This window comes from Drosophila sulfurigaster, chromosome 3 (genome assembly GCF_023558435.1).
Source record: "Drosophila sulfurigaster albostrigata strain 15112-1811.04 chromosome 3, ASM2355843v2, whole genome shotgun sequence".
Lineage (NCBI taxonomy): Eukaryota > Metazoa > Arthropoda > Insecta > Diptera > Drosophilidae > Drosophila > Drosophila sulfurigaster.
The window spans coordinates 52535556-52557058 of NC_084883.1; the positions used below are offsets into that span (position 1 = coordinate 52535556).

Consider the following 21503-nt stretch of genomic DNA (forward strand, 5'->3'; position numbering starts at 1 on the left):
CACTTTTATTAAAAGTGGGTAGCGGGTATCTCACTATCGAGCACTGTAGATTTTTTCCAAGAGTTTTAATGTGTGCTTTCATTAGGCGAATTTATGATTGAAAATCTGGTATATTTTAAAAATAATCGCTTATCGATATACCTTCAGTATAGTTTAGTAATTTTCCGGTATATTTATTAAAATTGGTTAGTGGGTATTTCACTGTCGAGCACACTCGACTATAGCTTTCTTATTTGTTTCAATTTAAACTCGATTAGCTTACAAAACTTGAGAAATTCACAGTATGTGAATCGTACCAATAGTAATGTAAGATAGTTGCTGACATCTGCAGCTCTCTTAACGAATATACCTAACTACCTAAGCGACCCTCTAACATTCCTGAATATACTGCAGGGTATTCAAACAAGTTTAGCGTACAACCAAATGGTGCCAACGTCGTAACCATGACAATTAAATCCCAACTATACTAGCCAACTGATTGAATCATAATCCATAAAAATCTCAATTTGACTATTAAACTTTCCGGTTTCTCCTTTTGCATACAGTTGGATGCAACTTCGCTGCGAGGATTTCCCGAATTGTTGGAGCTGGAGCTCAGCGGAAATTCGATAACTGAGATTGGCAAGGACACTTTCCAGCCATTGATGCACCTGCGCATACTAAATCTCTCGATGAATGCGCTAAGTGCACTTCGTGTTCAAGTCTTTGGCTCATCAGCTGTGCAGCAATTTCCACTGTAACAATTGGATCTCTCACAGAATAACTTACGTCTGCTCTTCGACAATCAATTTCGATTGTTGGGTGGTCTCCAGATGCTGGATTTATCCGGCAATAGCATTGTCAGTCTAAACAGTCTTCACAACAGCATCGAATACCTGTTCGAGCATGTCTTTGGCAACAAGACGCTGCCACGTTTTCACAAGCTAAACTTAAACGCCAACAATCTGAAGCATTTACACATCATGGCCTTCTCTTCGCTGCCCTTCTTGGAGTATCTCTCAATGGGCAACAATGAATTGCGTCACCTGGACGAGCGCATCTTTGCTCCCTTGCGACAACTGCAGAAGCTGCATTTGGGACACAATCAATTCACAGAGTTAAGCAGCGATATTCTGGAGAGTCTAAACAACATCACAGATCTTCTCATTGCTAACAATCAGTTGACTTTTCTGCCCGAATTGAATGGAATGCTGCCCCATTTGCAACGTGTGGCCATTGAGGGAAATCCCTGGCAATGTGCCTGCTTTGCTGAACTTGAGCATTGGCTGCACTCCAGACAGGTGAAGTATCTGCGTGATAACACCGGGTTCTATAACGGGGGAGAAGCCACTTTGCGTGGTCACAGCAGTTGAGAATTGCATGCGAAATGTGTTCGACGATCGACATCAAGATGCTATGGATGAGTTTGAACATCATCTGAATGGCAAACAATCTGAGGAGGAAAGTGACGAAGCAGAATGATAATGATTAATTGTTATGATTAATTCATATTCTATTACTAATGACGCAATATTCGAAGAATTTGTGTATAGCTTATTTAAATAGTCTATATACGTAAATACACAGAAAAAAAAGTTGAAAAATCATGAATAATGATTTTAAGAACATTTCATGTAAAACTTATGTTCTTATTAATAAGAAGAAAACCTTATAATAAGATACAAAAAATATTATATTATATCTTATTGATATTTATTTACTACTTATTTACTGATTTTTTTAATTAGCGCATTCAGGTATTCAGTTGTGTATTGATCACTTTACTTAAAAATGCAATTGCATTTGAACCCAGGACATCATTTGAGAACTAAGCTATGAACGAAAACACTGAAATCTAGATATAAACTTTACAGGAACTTCGGTGGATTAAAGAATTTACTAACCTAAATCTAGAAATTTTGGTCTTTTTTTGAAAATATGTCATTTTTTCGACTTATGTTCATAGTTTTAAGATTTTGTTCTTCAACATAAGAGACCTTATTTTAAGAACATAATTCGTAAGACGAATGTTCTTGATTTTAGATCGTGCAATAAAGATGGATTTTTGTGAACATAAAATCATAAAGCTATTTAACTTTTCGGTATATATAAAAAGTTGATTTAAACAAAATATGATTTTTAATTGAATTACGCATCAGGAAATATATCAATTTTGAAAATGACTAAACTTTGTCATGTTGATAACCTGGGGCCACATTCTCTCGAAAGCTCTCTTGACGCACGAAAACCAGGCTCGATACCAACGAAATTAATTTATTTTGCGTACTTGATCAAACGCTGCTCAGTTGTTGCTGAACTGTCACGTCGAAATGTCGTCGCTTTTAAATTCGTTAATTCTTGCCTCATCTGCTGTGTTGTCATTGCTGCCACACAAAACTGTGAGCTAACAGGAAAATGGAAAAGCTATTTCAAATGCCAGGAAGTGAGCAGTCTACAGGAAATAGCTAGAATTGAATCTTTATCCTCAATACCACTACTAACTATCATCATCAATAACAAGGACACAGAGCTAATCATTGGGAGCAGCCAACTTTACTCTTCCCCATTTGGTGGGTATCGATCTGCATGTGCCACGCTTAGAGCTCCGCAATGGCGCCTTTGCCAATCTCCCTGGTCTGTGGTGGATCCATATGAATGACTGTGGCTTAGAGCAACTGGAGAAGTCATATTTTCCCATTCATCCGGAGGAGTTCCACGCGATCGAAGTCAGCCACAATAAGCTCAAATTTATCTCAAAAGATTTTTTTGAGAATCTTTTCAAATTGGCTATTGTTTATTTGGATCATAATTCTCTGACTCATCTGGAGTTGCCGCACATGAAAAGTCTGAGAGAACTTTACCTTGGACATAATAAATTGGCCGATTTCACCTTTAGTGATTGTCGACGCTTGGAACTACTCTACCTCAACGACAATCAACTCACTCACGTAAGTTGCACCATGATATTTGTGAATGAATATTTTAAGCTTTACTGAAGTTGTTTTTGCGTATTATCAGTGCCTTTATAAACATAATACATGCCCTCTACAAATATTTGAGCAATTTGCAAAGAGATGTCAGTTTATTTAATACTTTAGAGAAACTTTTTAGAAACTTTTTTTTATTCATATAACTTAACAGTAAAGTAAAATGTATCTGAAATGAATAGCACAAGCAATAGAACATATAAATACCTTTACATATCCTTTAAGCTGTATGGCTAAATTGATGAGTAGTTAAACAAGTTTCAACAGTGCACAACAATACTTTGAAAATCAGATCACATCATATCCCCATAATTTCTTTACAAAACACTCATTTTAAAACATTTCTAATCCTGTCATTTTTTCTCTTAGCTGGATTCCACTTCTTTCCAACAATTACCCGAATTATTGGAGCTGCAGCTGAGTGGAAATTTGATTACTGAGATTGGCGCGGATACTTTCCAGTCACTGATAAAACTGCGCACTCTAAATCTCTCGAGGAATGCATTGACTTCACTTCCGGCAGATGTTTTTGGCTCATCTGAACAGCAATTCGCACTGCAACAATTGGATCTCTCTCAGAACAACATTAATGTGCTCTTCGAAAACCAATTCGAATTGTTGGGTGGACTCCAGTTGCTGGATTTATCCGGCAATAAAATCGCCACTCTGAAGAGTGCTTACTTTTCAGGTCTGCATCTGCAGAAGCTGAATGTGGGTCACAATTTGGCGGAGATAAGTAGCGATGTTCTGGAGAGTCTAAACAACATCACAGATCTGCTTATTAACAACAATCAAAGGACTTTTATGCACAAATTGAATTAGACGATTCCCCATTTGAGGGATGATCGAGGTAACGATGCTAAGGAAGAGCTTAAGTTTTCAGATGAGGTCGTCTAATGATTACATTATTAATATGGTTTCCACTAAAATATAAACTTAGAAGTTTCGCTACAACAATTTGTTTTCTAGTTCTTTAAATATGAAACTAGTGGCATTAATAAAAATAGTTTTAATAAACAAAAAATCAATAAATAAAAACTTAATATGTTTATTTTCTTTAATTTATTCCATTATGAATTAAAAAGGTTTTAGAATGATCACAAGAATCTTACGTACTGGAACTCTATGTCGACCTAGTTATAATCAGCGATTGGATCCGATGGTTGACAGCTAGCTACACAAAAAACCTGATATTTAGGAGATAGGCCTTTCGCTGAAAGTAGACCTTCAACTCAGCGAGATTCTTGTAGATCGTAAAAGTGGATAAGGTATACCCAAGACATATCTTGGAATCAGACTTGGCTCAAAATTGATATTTGGGATGCATTTCAATCCCTTCTAGTACATAAGAAGTAATTCATTTATATAAATAATGTTGCCTTCTGTATGTCATAAAGTCTGTGCTGATGCTCTGCAAATCAAAAATACATAGTCTATGGCGTTTCCTGAATACTACCTCAGCTAATGAAATAATTAGCAATTAGCATGCATTGTAAGTGAAGATTTAGTAGCAGCAAAAAGTAAAATAATCTATGAGCAACGACACGCGAGTAAAATGATAGTCAATTTCGCATTTCAAAAGTCAAGCTCTTGACATCACTGAATCATGGCCGGCGAGTCTGAATGCTAAAGCTACACAGTGACGTATATGTATTTCTAAGAATCCCAAACGTTCACAGGTCAGGGATGCTTCCGCTCGTTTCTATGGGGATGCCGATAAAGACAATGTCGAGCACACAGTGATTCACTGTACAAGATTCGACTAACAAAGAACATTACTGACGTAAGCGATAGGACATATAACGCCAGAAAATATAATCATCTAGATAAGCAAAAGCAAAGAGAATTGAAACAAGTAAGAAAGCTACAGTCGAGTGTACTCGACTGTGAGATACCCGCTACCCATTTTAAATAAAATTAAAACAGTGTGGTATTATTCTTAAAATATACCGAACTAATATACCACAAATATACTAAAATATGTCAAAGGCTATATTTGGTATATTGGGACAGTACTACATTCAAAATATACCATAGAGCAAAACATATACCAAATTGTCAGGCCAACTAAGACCGGATAGTAGTAGGCACTCTGTTCCATATAATATTATTATGCCCGCTACCCATAGGGTATTACAACTTTGTGCCGGCAGGAAATGTATGTAACAGGTAGGAGGAGGCATCTTCGACCCTATAAAGTATATATATTCTTGATCAGTGTCAACAGGCGAGACGATCTAGCCATGTCCGCCTGTCCGTCTGTCCGTATGAAACACTGGATCTCAGAGACTATAAGAGATAGAACTACAATTTTTTTCGACAGCATTTGTTATGTTTGCAGGCAGATCAAGTTTGTTTCAAATTTTTGCCACGCCCACTTCTGCCCCCGCAAATCAAATAACAAGCGTAATTTTAAAGCCAGAGTTGCGAATTTACAATTATTAGTATTATAATTATATTATACAATAATTAGTATAGTAATTAAGATTCCTGAAAATTTGGCTGCGATCAGATAAAAATTTTGGAAGTTATTAAAGAAATACTTTTGTATGGGCAAAAAAGCTTACTTACTTGGGTTCTTAGTTGCTTTGGCTGACAATCTAGTATATTGTGCCGTCTATGGTATATTTTGAATGTGGTACTACCAAATATACCATTTGGCATATTTTTAGTATTTTCGGGATATTTTGAAAATAATACCGCAATATTTTGCTTTTATTCAAAATGGGTAGGGTGGCGAGCACACTCGACTCTAGCTTTCCTTCTTGATATTCTTAATATTATATTTAATTCAATTACGCATCGGGGAAAGTATGATTTCGGACAATGTCTAAGCTTTGGCATGTTGATAACCTCTCTCTTGACTTTATAGACAAACGCTATCTCTTACGACGCCCAAGAACCGGACTCGCATTATGCGAACTTTATTTGCTTTGCGTATTCAAACAAGCACTCTTCAGTTATAGATGAACTGTCGCAAATAAATGTCGTTCTTAAATTTGTCAATTCTCTGGCTCATCTGCTGTGTTGCCACTGCTGCAACACAAACTTGTCAGATAGAAGATTCAAAGTTCTACAGCTTAAAATGCCAGGAATTAAGCAGTCTCGAGGAGATAAACGATTTCCCTACAAAAAAACTTTGCGGGTTAGAAATCATAAACACGCAAACAAAGCTAACTATTGGAACAGTGAACAGTTCACTGAATATGCCGCGATTGTCGTTCCTCTATCTGTCGCATGTGCCACGCCTTGAACTTCTCAGTGAAGGCTTCTCCAATCTTCCCTATCTAATGCATCTCAACATCTCCGGCTGTGGGGTGGAACAACTGCTGGCCTCGCACTTTCCTACCGTTTGCCCGATAATAGAGTTCGACACCAGCGACAATAAGCTAAGTGTTCTCACAAAGGATTTGCTTAGCAAATTTTCTAAATTGATTTTTGCTGTTTTCGCAAATAATTCATTGACTCATGTAGAAGTGCCATACATGCGATCTTTAGGTATCTTAGACCTTAGTCATAATAACTTGACAACCTTCAACATCACCTTGGGCAATTGTCCATACTTGAGAAAGCTGTACCTCAACAACAATAAGCTCACTCAGGTAATTTTCAGCAAGAAAATTGTCATGTGACGCCCAAAATATTAAAGCTCTACTGTTTTTGTTCTGTAATGAAGTTCCAGATTACACTCCCTGCTGAAGTAGTTGACTCATCAGTAGAGAAGGTTCTTAGACTGAAAAAATTGGATCTCTCAAATAACTGCATAAGTGAGCTTATCGAAAACCAATTCGAATTGCTTGGTGAACTTGAAATACTGGAGTTATCTGGCAATAGAATCACCACTCTGAAGAGTGCTCACTTCGCTGGTCTGACATCCTTACGCCATTTGCATTTGGCGTCAAACTACAACATGGAGCTAATAGGACACACTTTTGAGGCCCTCGAGCAACTGGAGACACTCGACTTGTCCTACATTTTTCTCGAAAATCTGAGTCCGCATCTCTTCGGATTCAAACAGGTGAACAAGAAAGGTCGCTATAAATATTTGCCAATGGTTCACATGCGTAAGCTTTCTCTAACGGGCAATATGCTCCAACATCTGCACCCTAGAACCTTTAAAAAATTGCCCTTTTTGGATACACTCTTGCTCGCCGATAATGCATTGCGTGTGCTTCCCGCGGGCCTTTTTGTTCCAATCCGAAATCTGAGGATGCTTGATGTGGGTCACAATCAATTGATTAAGATAAGCAGAGATCTTCTGGAGGCTCTAAGCAAAATCACGGTTCTACAAATTGACTATAATCAGCTGTCTTATCTACCCGACTTGAATGGGACTCTGCCCAATTTGGTGCGTATGGACGTCGAGGGAAATCCCTGGCAATGCGACCTCTTTGCCCAAACGGAGCGTTGGCTAATCTCAAGAAAAATAGCGTATATAAAGCATGACTACGACTGCATTTGAGAATTGTGTGTGAAATAAGTTCGTCGATGGATACTATATGAAGGTGTTATGTATTAATTTCCAATGTTTTAAAAGATTTGATTGTGAAATAGCAAAGTTAAGAGTGTGTATATTTTAAATGCTACAATTACTAACAAAATTTATATTGTATATTATAAAACAACAATATTTAAGACAATCATTTAACGAAATACAAGTAAAATCAAGGTAAACACACAAGATGCAGAATATATTACTATGATGTATTTTCATGCCCTTCACTTAGTTATTTTGCATATTTAATTTTTAATGTATTACACTGATCTCATTCTCAACGAAAATCAACTCACTCAGGTAAGTTGCAACAGTAAATGGCTTTTAGAATTTTAAAGGTGCTTTTTGGGCTACTGAGCAACTTTTTAATGTAAATATGAGGTAATTTCAGATATATCTTGAAATCAGTCTTGGCTCAAAATTGATATTTGGGAAGCATTTCAATCCCTTCTAGTATATAGGAAGTCATAAATTTATATAAATAATGTTGCCTTCTGTAAGATATAAAGTCTGTGCTGATGCTCTGCAAATCAAAAGTACATAGTCTAAGGCGTTTACTGAATACTACCTCAGCTAATGAAATAATTAGCAATTAACACACAGTATCGGTGAAGATTTAATAGCAGCAAAAAGTAAAATAATCTATGAGCAACGACACGCGAGTAAAATGATAATCAATTTCGCATTTCAAAAGTCAAGCTCTTGATATTTCGAAATCACTGGATCATGGCCGGCGAATCGGAATGCTAAAGCTATACAGTGACGTATTTATATTTCTAAGAATCCCAAACGCTCACAGGTCAGGGATGCTTCCGCTCGTTTCTATGGGGATGCCGATAAAGACAATGTCAAGCACACAGTGATTCACTACACAATATTCGACCAAAAACGAACATTACTGACGTAACAATAGGACACATTACTCCAGAAAATATAATCATCTAGATAAGCAAAAGCAAAGAGAATTGAAACAAGTATAAAAGGTACAGTCGGGCGTGTTTGACTGTGAAATACCCGCTACCCATTTTGAATAAAATAAAAACAATGCTGTATTATTCTTTAAATACACGGAACCAATATACCACAAATATACTAAAACATGCCGAAGGCTATATTTGGTGTATTGGGGCAGTATTGCATACAAAACATACCATAGAGCAAAACGTATACCAAATTGTCGGACCAGCTAAGACCGGATAGCAGTAGACACTTTGTTCCATATAAAATTATTTTTTAAATAAATTCTACAATTTGTATCTGCTTGCAACCAAATTTTTCAGGATTAAAAATAATAATAATACCCTTCTATGGGTAGGAGGTACAAAAGCAGAGGCTTTTGTCGGAGAAATGCCCAGTTATAGAAAAAATACCTGGACGATAGGTTAAGAGATATACATCACATAAAATACTTAATATAAATCTGATTCATGATTTTCATTGTAATTACGTATTGTTAGCCTGTGGCCCAACTTCCTCGACAATTTACACTATGGACGTCACTCTGGCAAAATCTCTTATGACGCACGATACATGCGCATATAATTTGGATTTATAAAAACGTAGTTCAGTTGTAGATGAAGTGTCACGCTAAAATGTTGTTTCCATCCAAAACAATTTATATTTATACCCGTTACCCATAGGGTAGAAGGGTATTATAACTTTGTGCCAACAGGAAATGTATGTAACAGGTAGAAGGAGGCATCTCCGACCCTATAAAGTATATATATTCTTGATCAGCGTTAACAGCCGAGACGATCTAGCCATGTCCGTCTGTCCGTCTGTGTGTCTGTGTGTCTGTCCGTCTGTCCGTATGAACACCTAGATCTCAGAGACTACGAGAGATAGAGCTATAATTTTTATCGACAGCATTTGTTATGTTTGCACGCAGATCAAGTTTCTTTCAAATTTTTGCCACGCCCACTGCCACCCCCGCAAATCAAAAAAATCAAAAAAACAAGCGTAATTTTAAAGCTAGAGGTGCGAATTTTGGTATATACAATAATAACTTTAGTAGTTATGATTCCCGAAAATTCGATTGCGATCAGATAAAAATTGTCGAAGTTATTAAAGAAATACTTTTGTATGGGCAAAAACGCTTACTTACTTGGAGTCTTAGTTGCTTTGGTTGACAATCTGGTATATTGAGCCGTCTATAGTATATTTTGAATGCGGTACTATATCGATACCACATATACCATTTGGTATATTTTTCAGTATTTTGCAGTATAATTGGTATATTTTGAGAGTAATACCGCAAAATACATTGGATTTATTCAAAATGGGTAGCGGGTAACTCACAGTGGAGTACACTCGACTGTAGCTTTCTTACATGTTTTATTTAGGAAATTAGTTGAACTTTTTATTGGGTTTTTTATCACCATTTTCTGAAATCCGAATAAATTAAAATGCATTGTTCCTTTATAGAACGCCGCTTGTTAATCCAATATTTCCTTAGACCGGAAAGTAGGCAACAATTTTTTGAAATATCATAGCTTTTATTATTATATTTTTATTTATATTAATTTAGTAGATTGTTTAATTGATTGTTCTACCCGAAAGCTATACTTTATAGCGATGGGTTGCTGTACTGTGTTCTGTTTAATTTTGGCTTCTGTAGAACCACCCAGTCGGAATTATAATTAATGAAAGAGAAAGCAGATTAATAGATTAATTCGCATCGAAACAAGTTTTTGTTTTTACAATGCCTATGTTTTATTATGTTGATAACCTCTCTTGACTATATAGACTATCTCTTCCGACGCACAAAAACCGGTAATCGCAATATGCGAACTTTATTTACTTTGCTTATTCAATGAAGCTCTCTTCAGTTATAGATGAACTATCGCAAAGAAATGTCGGTTTTAAATTTGTCAATTCTCTGGCTTATCTGCTGTGTTGCCACTGCTGCAACACAAACTTGTGAGATAGAAAATATAGATCCCTATATTAACTTAAAATGTCAGGAATTGAGCAGTCTCGAGGACATAGTTGATTTCCCCACAACAAATCTTCGCAAGTTGGAAATCACAAACACGCAAACAAAGCTAACCATTGGAGCAGCGAACAGTTCACTGAACATGCCGCAATTGTCGACCCTTGATCTGTCGCATGTGCCACGCCTTGAACTTCTCAGTGAAGGTTTCTCCAATCTTCCCAAACTGTTTGAGATCAACATCTCTGGTTGTGGAGTAGAACAACTGTTGGCCTCGCACTTTCCCACCGAATGCTGGGTTTGGGAGTTCCACGCCAGTGACAATAAGCTTAGTGTTCTCACAAAAGATTTCCTCACCAAAATTCCCAATTTGTTTTATGCTTTTTTCGCAAACAATTCTCTGAGTCATGTAGAGTTGCCATACATGGAATATCTAACTATCTTAGACCTTAGTCATAATAACTTGGCAACCTTCAACATCACCTTTGGCAATTGTCAGAGGTTGATAAACCTCTACCTCAACAACAATAAGCTCACTCAGGTAATTTACAGCAAGAAATTTGTCATGTGTCGTTTAAAATATTCAAGATCTTCTGTTTGTATTCTGTATTAAAGTTTCACATCACACAACCTGTAAAAGTTGTTGCCTCATCAGCAGAGAAGGCACTTAACCTGGAAGAATTGGATCTCTCAAACAACAGTATAAGTGAGCTTATCGAAAACCAATTCGAATTGCTGCGTAACCTTTTAGATCTGAAATTATCTGGCAATAAAATTTCCGTTTTGAAGAGTGCTCACTTTGCAGGTTTGACATCGTTGCGTTATTTGCATTTGCAGTCAAACGGTAAATTGGAGCTCACAGAACACATCTTTGAAGCACTCAAGAAACTCGAGACGCTTGACTTGTCATACAATGGTCTCGAAAATCTGGATCCTCATCTTTTCGGCTATAAACAGAAGGACTCGCAAGGACTTTATGAGTACTTGCCAATGGCTCACATGCGATGGCTTAATCTAAACGGCAATAAACTCCAGCAGCTGGACTCTAGAACCTTTGAGAAATTGCCATTTTTGGAAGAGCTGTGTCTGAGCAACAATGCATTGCGTGTGCTCCCCGAGGGCCTTTTTGTTCCTACAAAAAAACTGAAGGTACTGGACATGCGTCACAATCAATTGACAGAGATTAGCAGCGATATTCTGAAGAGTCTAAACAACGCCAAGGATCTGCTTATCAACTATAATCAGCTGACAACTCTGGCCGACTTGAATGAGACGCTGCCTCATTTGCAACGTGTGGGCATTGACGGGAATCCGTGGCAAAGTGCCTCTTTTGCCCAATCGGAGCAATGGCTGATCGCAAGAAAGATACAGTATCTGACAGATGACTACGTCTTTTTCAGCAGCGATTAGACACTAGCCCTCTAACTTTGAGAATTTTATGCGGAACGAGCTTGACGATCGACATGAAGGTTTTATAGATGAGTTTAAATAGCATCAAGCAGTCGGTGGAGCAATTTGTCGCAACAGACTGATGATGCTGATAATGATGAAATTAATAATGGAACTAAGCTATTCACTCTAAATTTTTCTCTTTCAAGACTTTCTTTCAAAAATTTATTCGATAACAAAAATGTACACTTGCCAGTTAAATAAAGTTCCTAAGTAATAATTTCTTTAAACCTTCTAATCTTTACTTTGGGTTTACTAGTGTTTTCCATTAGCACGAACTTGGTCTCCGACATGCAGAAAATTCTTATTATACTTACATATTAAGGGTCTTCTTTTAAATGTAGTACTTTAGCAATATACCAAATATTACGTTTGGCAAATATATACCAAGTAAAGAATTTTTTGGTATACTAATTTGGTATATTTTAAAATCAATACCAAAACTGTTTTGCTTTTATTAAAAAGAGGTAGTGGGTATATCACAGTCGAGCACACTCGACTGTAGCTTTCTTACTTGTTATTTTAATATTATATTTAATTCAATTACGCATCGGGGAAAGTATGATTTCGGACAATGTCTAAGCTTTGGCATGTTGATAACCTCTCTCTTGACTTTATAGACAAACACAATCTCTCATGACGCACAGAAACTGGGACACGGATTATACGAACTTTATTTGCTTTGCGTATTCAACCAAGCTCTCTTCAGTTATAGATAAACTATCGCAAAGAAATGTCGGTCTTAAATTTGTCAATTCTCTGGCTCATCTGCTGTGTTGCCACTGCTGCAACACAAACTTGTGAGATAGAAAATATAGATCTAAGATGTCAGGAATTGAGCAGTCTCGAGGACATAGTCGATTTCCCCATAACAAATCTTCGCATGTTGGAAATCATAAACACGCAAACAAAGCTAACCATTGGAGCAGCGAACAGTTCAATGAACATGCCGCAATTAACTATCCTCTCTCTGTCTGTGTCACGCCTTGAACTTCTCAGTGAAGGCTTCTGCAATCTTCCCAAACTGTTTGAGATCAACATCTCTGGTTGTGGGGTGGAACAACTGTTGGCCTCGCACTTTCCCGCCGAATGCTGTGTAGGAGAGCTCTACGCCAGTGACAATAAGCTTAGTGTTCTCACAAAGGATTTCTTTAGCAAACTTCCCAAACTGCTATTTGCTTTGTTCGCAAACAATTCTCTGAGTCATGTAGAGTTGCCATACATGGAATATCTAATTATCTTAGACCTTAGTCATAATAACTTGGCAACCTTCAACATCACCTTTGACAATTGTCCATCCTTGGAAGCCCTCTCCCTCAACAACAATAATCTCACTCAGGTAATTTACAGCAAGAAATTTGTCATGTGTCGTTTAAAATATTTAAGATCTTCTGTTTGTATTCTGTATTAAAGTTTCACATCACACAACCTGTAAAAGTTGTTGCCTCATCAGCAGAGAAGGTACTTAAGCTGGAACAATTGGATCTGTCAAACAACAGTATAAGTGAGCTTATCGAAAACCAATTCGAATTGCTGCGTAACCTTTTAGATCTGAATTTATCTGGCAATAAAATTTCCGTTTTGAAGAGTGCTCACTTCGCAGGTTTGACATCGTTGCGTTATTTACATTTGCAGTCAAACGGTAAATTGGAGCTAACAGAACACACCTTTGAAGCACTCAAGCAACTCAAGATGCTTGACTTGTCATACAATGGTCTCGAAAATCTGGATCCTAATCTCTTCGGATACAAACAAATGAACAAGCAAGGACTTTATGAGTACTCGCCAATGGGTCACATGCGACAGCTTAAACTAGATGGAAATAAACTTCAGCATCTGGACCCTAGAGCCTTTGAGAAATTGCCATTTTTAAAAGAGCTGTGTCTGAGCAACAATGCATTGCGTGTGCTCCCCGAGGGCCTTTTTGTTCCTACAAAAAAACTGAAGGTGCTGGACATGCGTCACAATCAATTGACAGATATTAGCAGCGATAATCTGAAGAGTCTAAACAACGCCAAAGTTCTGCTTATCAACTACAATCAACTGACAACTCTGCCCGACTTGAATGGGACGCTGCCTCATTTGCGGTTTATAGGGATTGACGGGAATCCGTGGCAAAGTGCCTCTTTTGCCCAATCGGAGCAATGGCTGATCGCAAGAAAGATACAGTATCTGACAGATGACTACGTCTTTTTCAGCAGCGGTTAGAAACCACCCCTCTGATTTTTATGAGTTTAAATATTATCAATCAGTCGGTGGAGCAATTTGTCGAAGCAGATGATGATGTTGATGATGAAGAATTTATTTGATAACGAAAACATACACACTTGCCAGTTAAATAAATTTTCTAAGTAATAATTCCCGCAAAACCTTCTTATCTTTACTTTGGGCTTAGTAGGGTTTCCCATCAGTACGAACTTGACCTCCGACACACAGAAAATTCTTATTATACTTACATAATAAAGGTCTCCTTTTATATGTAATACTTTAGCAATATACCAAATATAACGTTTGGTATATATTGGTATACTAATTTGGTATATTTTCAACTGAATACCACAATGTTTTGCTTTTTTAAAAAATAGGTAGTGGGTATCTCACAGTCGAGTACACTCGACTGTAGCTTTCTTACTTGTTTTTCTTAATATTATATTTAATTCAATTACGCATCGGGGAAAGTATGATTTCGGACAATGTCTAAGCTTTGGCATGTTGATAGCCCCTCTCTTGACTTTATAGACAAACGCTATCTCTTATGACGCACAAGAACAGGGACTCGCATTAAACGAACTTTATTTACTTTGTGTATTTAAGAAAGCACTCTTCAGTTATAGATTAACTGTCGCTCTGAAATGACGCTTTTAAATTGTTCGATTCTTTGTCTAATGTGCTTTGTTGTCACTGATGCAAAACCTTCATGTTGGATACCAAAAGGCCAGTTCATGAGCTTAAAATGCGAGGAATTGAGCAGCTTCACGGAGATAAGCAGTGTCCTTCATTTACCAGCAAGGAACCTTCAGCAGCTAACTATCCAAAGTAGGGATACAAAGCTAACCATTGGAGCAGCCAACAGTTCTGTGAACATGCCGAGATTGTGGTTCCTCAATCTGTCCGACGTGTCACGTCTGGAACTTCTCAGTGAAGGCTTCTCCAAATACCCAAATCTGACTGATATCGACATCACTGGCTGTGGCTTAGAACAACTGCTAGACTCGCACTTTGCCATCGATTCCATGGTGCACTTGCTGAAGGCAGATCAAAACAAGCTTAGTTCTCTATCGAAGGATTTGTTTAACAGACTTCCCCGTTTGCAAAAGGCCTATTTCAACTATAATGGTTTGAGCCATTTGGAATTGCCGCATATGCCAAATCTTAAAGTACTGGAGCTTCAAGGAAATAAGTTAACTGATTTCAACCTTTACAGTTGTCCACGCTTGGAGCATCTCTATCTCAATAACAATCAACTCACTCAGGTAAGTTGCATCATGAAATTTATCATGTGTCGTTTACTATATTAAAGCTCTACTCTATTTGCTTTGCAATAAAGTTTCAGATTACACCACCAGCAGAAGGTTTTAACTCATCGACTACGAAGCAATTTCCATTGCGATTATTGGATCTCGCATTGAACAAGATAAGTGTGCTTCGCGAAAACCATTTCGAATTGCTGGGTGAACTTGAAATACTGGATTTATCTGGCAATGAAATCACCACCCTGAAGAGTGCTCACTTATCAGATCTGACTTCCTTACGCCATTTGCATTTGGCTATGAACTACAAAATTGAGCTACAAGAACACACATTTGAAGGCCTCGAGCAACTGGAGACGCTTGACTTGTCATTCAATGGTCTCGAAAATCTGGATCCGCATCTCTTCGGCTACAAGCAGGTGGACAAGCAAGGGCTTTATGAGTACTTGCCAATGGTTTACATGCGTGCGCTTTATCTAACGGGCAATAAGCTCCAGCATCTGCACCCTAGAACCTTTGAGAAATTGCCTTTTTTGGAATACCTCACGATTGGCAAAAATGCATTTCGTGTGCTTTCCGCGGGCCTGTTTGCCCCAATCCGAAATCTGAGGATGCTTTCTGTGAGTCACAATCAATTGACGAAGATAAGCATAGATTTTCTGCAGACTATAAGCAACATCACGACTCTATATATTGACTACAATCAGCTGTCTTCTCTACCCGACTTGAATGGGACGCTGCCCAATTTGGAGGGTATGGCCATCGAGGGAAATCCCTGGCAATGCGACCTCTTTGCCCAAACGGAGCGTTGGCTGATCTCAAGAAAAATAGCGTATATAAGGGATGATATCGGCCTTCTTAGCAGCGAAGAGAAGCCCATCTGCATTTGAGAATTGTGTGTGTATGAATTTCCAATGTTTTTAAATATTTAATTCTGTAATATCAAAATTAAGAGTGTATATATTTTAAATGCTGCAATTACTTACAAATTTATATTTAACTATAAATTTTTTATAGTTAACTACCAAAATAACAACATTTAAGACAAAAATTTAACGAAATGCAAAAAAAATCAGGATAAACACAAAACATGCAGAAAATATTATTATTTATTTGATACATATTTTAACTGTTTGAAGTATAAGAAATTATTTAATTTTAATCATATTCGCTAATCACATTAGCATCTTTTTTAAATCATACGATAATAAATCTTTTAAATAGTCGAACAAGACTTATATTGTTTTTATACCCGCTACCCATAGGGTAGAAGGGTATTATAACTTTGTGTCGGCAGGAAATGTATGTAACAGGTAGAACGAGGCATCTCCGACCCTATAAAGTATATATATTCTTGATCAGCGTCAACAGCCGAGACGATATAGCCATGTCCGTCTGTCCGTCTGTGTGTCTGTCCGTCTGTTCGTATGAACACCTGGATCTCAGAGACTATAAGAGATAGACCTATAATTTTTTTTGTCGACAGCATTTGTTATGTTTGCACGCAGATCAAGTTTGTTTCAAATTTTTGCCACGTCCACTCCCGCTCCCACAAATCAAAAAAATCTAATCACAAGCGTAATTTTAAAGCAAGAGTTACGAATTCTGGTGTATACTATAATTACTATAGTAGTTATGATTCCTGAAAATTTGGTTGCGATCAGATAAAAATTGTGGAAGTTATTAAAGAAATACTTTTGTATGGGCAAAAACGCCTACTTACTAGGGGTCTGAGTTGCTTTGGCCGACAGTCTGGTACATTGTGCCGTCTATGGTATATTTTGAATGGTGTGCTGTATCGATATACCAAACATACCATTTGGTATATTTTTAGTATTTTTTAGTATTTTCGGTATATTTTGAAAACAATACCGCAATATTTTGCCCTTATTAAAAATGGGTAGCGGGTATCTCACAGTCGAGCACACTCGACTGTAACTTTCTTACTTGTTTTTTTTTTCTTTAAGCAACGAATAAAAAATTACTGATTTCTATTTATATCATATATATTTTTCGACAAGCCAACGACAAAATGAATACTATTATTCACTCTAGCGAAAATTCTTGTAACGCCCGAAAACCGGATTTGAACTTTATTTAATTTACGTACTTATCCAATCGATTCTCAGTTATAGATGAGCTTTCGATCTGAAATGTTGTTCTTAAATTCGTTAATTCTCTGCCTCATCTGTTGTGTTGTTATTTCTGCAACGGAAAATTGTAAGTTAGAAAATGAAAGATTGAGCAGCTTAGTTTGCAGGGAAGTAAGTATTCTCGAGGACCTAAGCACAATACCCGTAAGTACAAAAGACATTCGCAAGCTGACAATTTGGAACACGCAAACAAAGCTGAGCATTGAAGCAGTCAACAATTCACTGAACCTATCGAATTTGTTGGTTCTCGATCTGTCGCATGTGGCACGCCTTGAACTTCTCGATGGAGGCTTCTCCAATGTCCCCCAACTAATGGAGATCAACATCAGTGGCTGTGGCTTGGATCAGCTGCTGGACTCGCACTTTGCCAACGATTCGGTGCTCAATGCGATCGACGCACGTTATAATAAATTCACATCTCTGACAAAGGATTTGTTTAACAAATTCCCCCATTTGGTTTTTGCTTATTTCGATCATAATGCTCTGTGTCATCTGGAGTTGCCGCACATGCAAGTTCTGAGAGAGCTTTACCTTGGACATAATAAATTAACCGATTTCAACTTTAATGATTGTCCACGCTTGGAGAAATTCTACCTCAACGACAATCAACTAACACAGGTAAGTTGCAGCATGATATTTGTGAATGAACATTGAAGCTCTACTGAAGTTGTTTTAGCGTATTATCAGTGCCTTTATATACATATTACATGCCCTCTACAAATTTGAGCAACTAGCAAATATTTTGTACTTTAAAAAAAAAACTATTAACATATATTGAAGATTTATTTATCATAAGACTTGAAAAAATTTTTGTAGATACTATATAATAGTAATCGAATACTATAAACTATGTTGTTAACAATCTGAGAAATATGTTATATCAGCTGAATTTACTACCAGAGAATTTGAAAGTAGATTCGTAAAAGGTTCAGAACGAGATGCCTTAAAGTTTTCTTAATACTTTAGAGATTTGTTTCGAAACTTATTTAACAGTAATGTAAAAAAGTATCTGAAATGAATAGCACAAGTAATAGGACATATAAATACCTCAAGCATACCCTCTAAGCTGTATGGCTATATTGCTGAGTAGTTAAACAAGTTTCAACAGTGAAATCACAATTCTTTTGAAAATCAGATCACATCATATTGCCATAATTTCTTCACAAGCCACTCACTTTAAAACTTTTCTAATCCTGTCATTTTCTCGCTAGCTGGATTCCACTTCTTTCCAACAGTTAACCGAATTATTGGAGCTACAGCTGAGTGGAAATTTGATTACTGAGATTGGCGCGGATACCTTCCAGTCACTGATAAAACTGCGCACTCTCTCGAGGAATGCATTGACTTCACTTCCGGCAGATGTCTTTTGCTCATCAACTGAGCAGCAATTCGCACTGGAACAATTGGATCTCTCTCACAATAACATTAATGTGCTCTTCGAAAACCAATTCGAATTTTTGGGTGGACTCCACATGCTGAATTTATCTTGAAATCAAATTGCCGTTTTGAAGAGTGCTCACTTTGCAGGTCTTACTTCGTTACGCCATTTGCATTTGCAGTCAAACGATAAAATGGAGCTAAGAAGACACACCTTTGCAGCACTCAAGCAACTGGAGACGCTCGACTTGTCCCACATTGGTCTCGATATTCTCGGTCCACATCTCTTCGGCTACAAACAGGTGGACACGGAAGATGCCTCTGGCTACATGCCAATGGCGCACATGCGTATACTTAATCTAAACGGCAACAAACTCCAGCATCTGCACGCCAGGAGTTTTGCGAGATTGCCCTTTTTGGAAGAACTCTCGCTGGCCAACAATGCACTGCGTTTACTTCCCATAAGTCTGTTTGCTTCAATGCAACGACTGCAGAAGCTTAATTTGAGTCGCAATCAATTGGCAGAGATAAGCAGCGATATTCTGAAGACTCTGAACAACATCACCGATCTGCATATTGACTACAATCAGCTTACATTTCTACCTAATCTAAATGGGACGCTGCCTCATTTGCAGAGTATGACCATAGAAGGTAATCCCTGGCAATGTGCTTGCCTGATGGAATTTAAAGATTGGTTGAGGTCAAGCCAGGTGACATCGCTGCAGGATGGCAGTGATGAAAAGTCATTGTGTGTCGAGACAGCTTTGGATTACTGTGATCACAACGTGACGGATGATCGACGTAACGATGCTATGGAAGAGCTGAAGTTTTGGCAAGCAATCGGATGAGTTATCCTTATGACAAAAGTATGCAATTAAATTGTTTTCTTCCAAGACAGATTATATGTTTTGTTTGTATTTAGTTAAACATTTTATGTGGTTGTTTATCCCAATGTGTGTGTTGTTGCTGTTGTTGCTGCGTCTCGCAATTTTGTTTAATTTACAAATTAACAACTAAAACTCGAGTCGTATTTTAAGCGCTCTTGACACGCAAAGCCAAAGCGCTCAAATCGCCAATGCACTTGTTGAGCGTCTCCTTCTCCTGCTGGGGCGAGATGCTGGACAGCACGTTGGCCACAATCCAGTTGACCATGTGCTTCTGGCCGAGACGGCGCTCAACGTGGCGGCATTCCACCTGATAGTCCAAGCGACGCTTCACCTCCGTGTAGACATTCATGGCACGCTCACGGAAGGCAGCCTCCAATTGCAGGGCAATGTTCTCCTTCTTGGCATCCATCAAGAGCAGAGCACCATCGGCGCGCCATTGCTCCTTCTTCTCGGCCTCGATGGCATCAGTCAGGACCTTAAGTTCAGCCTCACGTCCCTGCTTCCATTCGCCTTCAATTTTCTACAGAATACAAAATTGAGTATAAACAATTCATCACCTTGGAATGAATTAAATATAAGGACTCACATCGATTTCACCATCAGCCCATTTGGCGACAGCTGGACCAAGTTTCTTCACAGCAATGATTGCCATGATACCCAGTGACAGACCAGAATAGTATTCATGCTCCATCACATAGATCTCCTTGGAGCACAGATAGGTGAGCAGACCCACGCCGAATGTGTAGGGACCGGTGACACCAGTCTTGTTGTAGAAGAACTGGAACCATTCCTCTGGAATGAAACCCAAGCGCACCTTGCCGGGATGTTCAGGGCGCTGACGGCGCTCAACGGCGCCGCTGGCTGGATTGGCAGCGGCAGCTGCGGTGCGGGTAGCAACCACGCTCAAGGGGCGTTGGGCTGCAAGTACAATTAAATGTTCAATTAATATAAACACTAAAACATTGCAAAAATTTCTGCACTTCACATTCTTCTTTTGCTCGGTGTGATTACATAAACCACGATGGCTGAATTTGCGGTGCCGTAACAATTTTCACGGTCACAATCCGATGTCTCTGCAGTGCGCGTATTTGTCGAAAATCGTGCATTTTATTAAAATATGCAGTTTATCACTAATTTGGGTTTTACCTGAAAGCAGTGCGGCTCTTGAGAACATTTTGTAATTATGTTTCGACGAATTTTTTATATGCTACTAAATCGACGTATGGCTCCCCTCGCCAGTGTGGCAGTCAACAAAAGAAAAAAGTATACTACTTTACTTCAAAAAATATACTAAATGCTTCCCCGTTTGAAAAAGATTGTTGTGCATGCTATTTTTACTTACTTGAGCTTAAGTTTGTAGTTATATTTTTCTAAAAGACATTAGCTGTAATTTTAAATAGTTTTTGAATCCTCGAAAAGCGAATTAATGAGATTTGCATTTGAATATATATGCTTGGTCACACTGCTCCACGACCATCGAATCAATCGATACTTCAACGAGTACTCAAAGTGTATACGTCAAACTGTACAGTTTGAGATAACAGATTTGAATACTAAACTTACCATTACATTTTTTAAAATTTTTTTTTTCCTATTATTTAATGGTTCCAATTAGATACCAGATAATTAAAAATTAACCATTCCTTTCTTATTTGTAACTTTACAAGTTTTTATTTATAAAATATGACAATTCGCTAAGTAAATTGTGTCTAAAATAATATGAATCGGCTGTGAAACATTTAGCTTTTTGCATTTTGCAATTGAATACTTGTAA

The 21503-nt window shown here is 37.7% G+C and overlaps 7 protein-coding genes across 8 annotated transcripts; 6 read left to right on the forward strand and 1 right to left on the reverse strand.

Moving 5' to 3' along the window:
• The first annotated feature begins 812 nt into the window (after nt 1-812).
• On the forward strand, nt 813-12069 carry LOC133840132 (protein artichoke-like). The gene is made up of 7 exons (XM_062271793.1): nt 813-1350; nt 2527-2927; nt 3336-3720; nt 6156-6568; nt 6649-7314; nt 10296-10934; nt 11009-12069. Exons 1-7 carry the CDS (start codon nt 813-815, stop codon nt 11801-11803), a joined length of 3837 nt encoding a protein of 1278 aa, XP_062127777.1. The 3' UTR covers nt 11804-12069.
• LOC133843567 (insulin-like growth factor-binding protein complex acid labile subunit) lies at nt 2269-3958 on the forward strand. Its single transcript, XM_062277180.1, has 2 exons — nt 2269-2927; nt 3336-3958. Exons 1-2 carry the CDS (start codon nt 2631-2633, stop codon nt 3786-3788), a joined length of 750 nt encoding a protein of 249 aa, XP_062133164.1. The 5' UTR covers nt 2269-2630; the 3' UTR covers nt 3789-3958.
• On the forward strand, nt 2967-20035 carry LOC133843569 (leucine-rich repeat-containing protein 19-like). Of its 2 annotated transcripts, none has more exons than XM_062277183.1 (2): nt 2967-3232; nt 18574-20035. In XM_062277183.1, the coding sequence occupies exon 2, from the start codon at nt 19037-19039 to the stop codon at nt 19688-19690; it is 654 nt and encodes a 217-aa protein (XP_062133167.1). In that variant the 5' UTR covers nt 2967-3232; nt 18574-19036; the 3' UTR covers nt 19691-20035. The 2 variants fall into 2 exon arrangements, with proteins under 2 accessions (XP_062133167.1, XP_062133166.1); XM_062277182.1 differs by lacking the exon at nt 2967-3232 and adding an exon at nt 17535-18083 and having other exon boundaries at nt 18677-20035.
• Nucleotides 5950-7566, forward strand: LOC133843564 (TLR4 interactor with leucine rich repeats-like). The gene is made up of 2 exons (XM_062277175.1): nt 5950-6568; nt 6643-7566. Exons 1-2 carry the CDS (start codon nt 5951-5953, stop codon nt 7426-7428), a joined length of 1404 nt encoding a protein of 467 aa, XP_062133159.1. The 5' UTR covers nt 5950; the 3' UTR covers nt 7429-7566.
• LOC133840133 (insulin-like growth factor-binding protein complex acid labile subunit) lies at nt 12576-14192 on the forward strand. The gene is made up of 2 exons (XM_062271794.1): nt 12576-13181; nt 13256-14192. Exons 1-2 carry the CDS (start codon nt 12576-12578, stop codon nt 14048-14050), a joined length of 1401 nt encoding a protein of 466 aa, XP_062127778.1. The 3' UTR covers nt 14051-14192.
• On the forward strand, nt 14707-16264 carry LOC133843563 (insulin-like growth factor-binding protein complex acid labile subunit). The gene is made up of 2 exons (XM_062277174.1): nt 14707-15315; nt 15390-16264. Exons 1-2 carry the CDS (start codon nt 14728-14730, stop codon nt 16200-16202), a joined length of 1401 nt encoding a protein of 466 aa, XP_062133158.1. The 5' UTR covers nt 14707-14727; the 3' UTR covers nt 16203-16264.
• LOC133843568 (ATP synthase subunit b, mitochondrial) lies at nt 19722-21036 on the reverse strand. Its single transcript, XM_062277181.1, has 3 exons — nt 20876-21036; nt 20316-20647; nt 19722-20249 (listed from the first exon to the last, which is right to left on the reverse strand). The coding sequence occupies exons 1-3, from the start codon at nt 20901-20903 to the stop codon at nt 19875-19877; spliced, it is 735 nt and encodes a 244-aa protein (XP_062133165.1). The 5' UTR covers nt 20904-21036; the 3' UTR covers nt 19722-19874.
• Nucleotides 21037-21503: the final 467 nt, after the last annotated feature.

Excerpts from the sequence above, each read along its gene's own strand:
- LOC133840132 (XM_062271793.1), top strand. The coding sequence starts at position 813 with ATGCTGGATTTATCCGGCAATAGCATTGTCAGTCTAAACAGTCTTCAC. Across the intron at positions 2,928-3,335 it reads ACGACAATCAACTCACTCAC|CTGGATTCCACTTCTTTCCA; the intron begins GTAAGTTGCACC and ends TTTTTCTCTTAG. Across the intron at positions 10,935-11,008 it reads ACAACAATAAGCTCACTCAG|TTTCACATCACACAACCTGT; the intron begins GTAATTTACAGC and ends TCTGTATTAAAG.
- LOC133843567 (XM_062277180.1), top strand. The coding sequence starts at position 2,631 with ATGAATGACTGTGGCTTAGAGCAACTGGAGAAGTCATATTTTCCCATT. Across the intron at positions 2,928-3,335 it reads ACGACAATCAACTCACTCAC|CTGGATTCCACTTCTTTCCA; the intron begins GTAAGTTGCACC and ends TTTTTCTCTTAG.
- LOC133843564 (XM_062277175.1), top strand. The coding sequence starts at position 5,951 with ATGTCGTTCTTAAATTTGTCAATTCTCTGGCTCATCTGCTGTGTTGCC. Across the intron at positions 6,569-6,642 it reads ACAACAATAAGCTCACTCAG|TTCCAGATTACACTCCCTGC; the intron begins GTAATTTTCAGC and ends TCTGTAATGAAG.
- LOC133840133 (XM_062271794.1), top strand. The coding sequence starts at position 12,576 with ATGTCGGTCTTAAATTTGTCAATTCTCTGGCTCATCTGCTGTGTTGCC. Across the intron at positions 13,182-13,255 it reads ACAACAATAATCTCACTCAG|TTTCACATCACACAACCTGT; the intron begins GTAATTTACAGC and ends TCTGTATTAAAG.
- LOC133843563 (XM_062277174.1), top strand. The coding sequence starts at position 14,728 with ATGTGCTTTGTTGTCACTGATGCAAAACCTTCATGTTGGATACCAAAA. Across the intron at positions 15,316-15,389 it reads ATAACAATCAACTCACTCAG|TTTCAGATTACACCACCAGC; the intron begins GTAAGTTGCATC and ends TTTGCAATAAAG.
- LOC133843569 (XM_062277183.1), top strand. The coding sequence starts at position 19,037 with ATGGAGCTAAGAAGACACACCTTTGCAGCACTCAAGCAACTGGAGACG.
- LOC133843568 (XM_062277181.1), bottom strand. The coding sequence starts at position 20,903 with ATGTTCTCAAGAGCCGCACTGCTTTCAG. Across the intron at positions 20,648-20,875 it reads AAGAGCCGCACTGCTTTCAG|CCCAACGCCCCTTGAGCGTG; the intron begins GTAAAACCCAAA and ends TTGTACTTGCAG. Across the intron at positions 20,250-20,315 it reads GGGCTGATGGTGAAATCGAT|AAAATTGAAGGCGAATGGAA; the intron begins GTGAGTCCTTAT and ends TGTATTCTGTAG.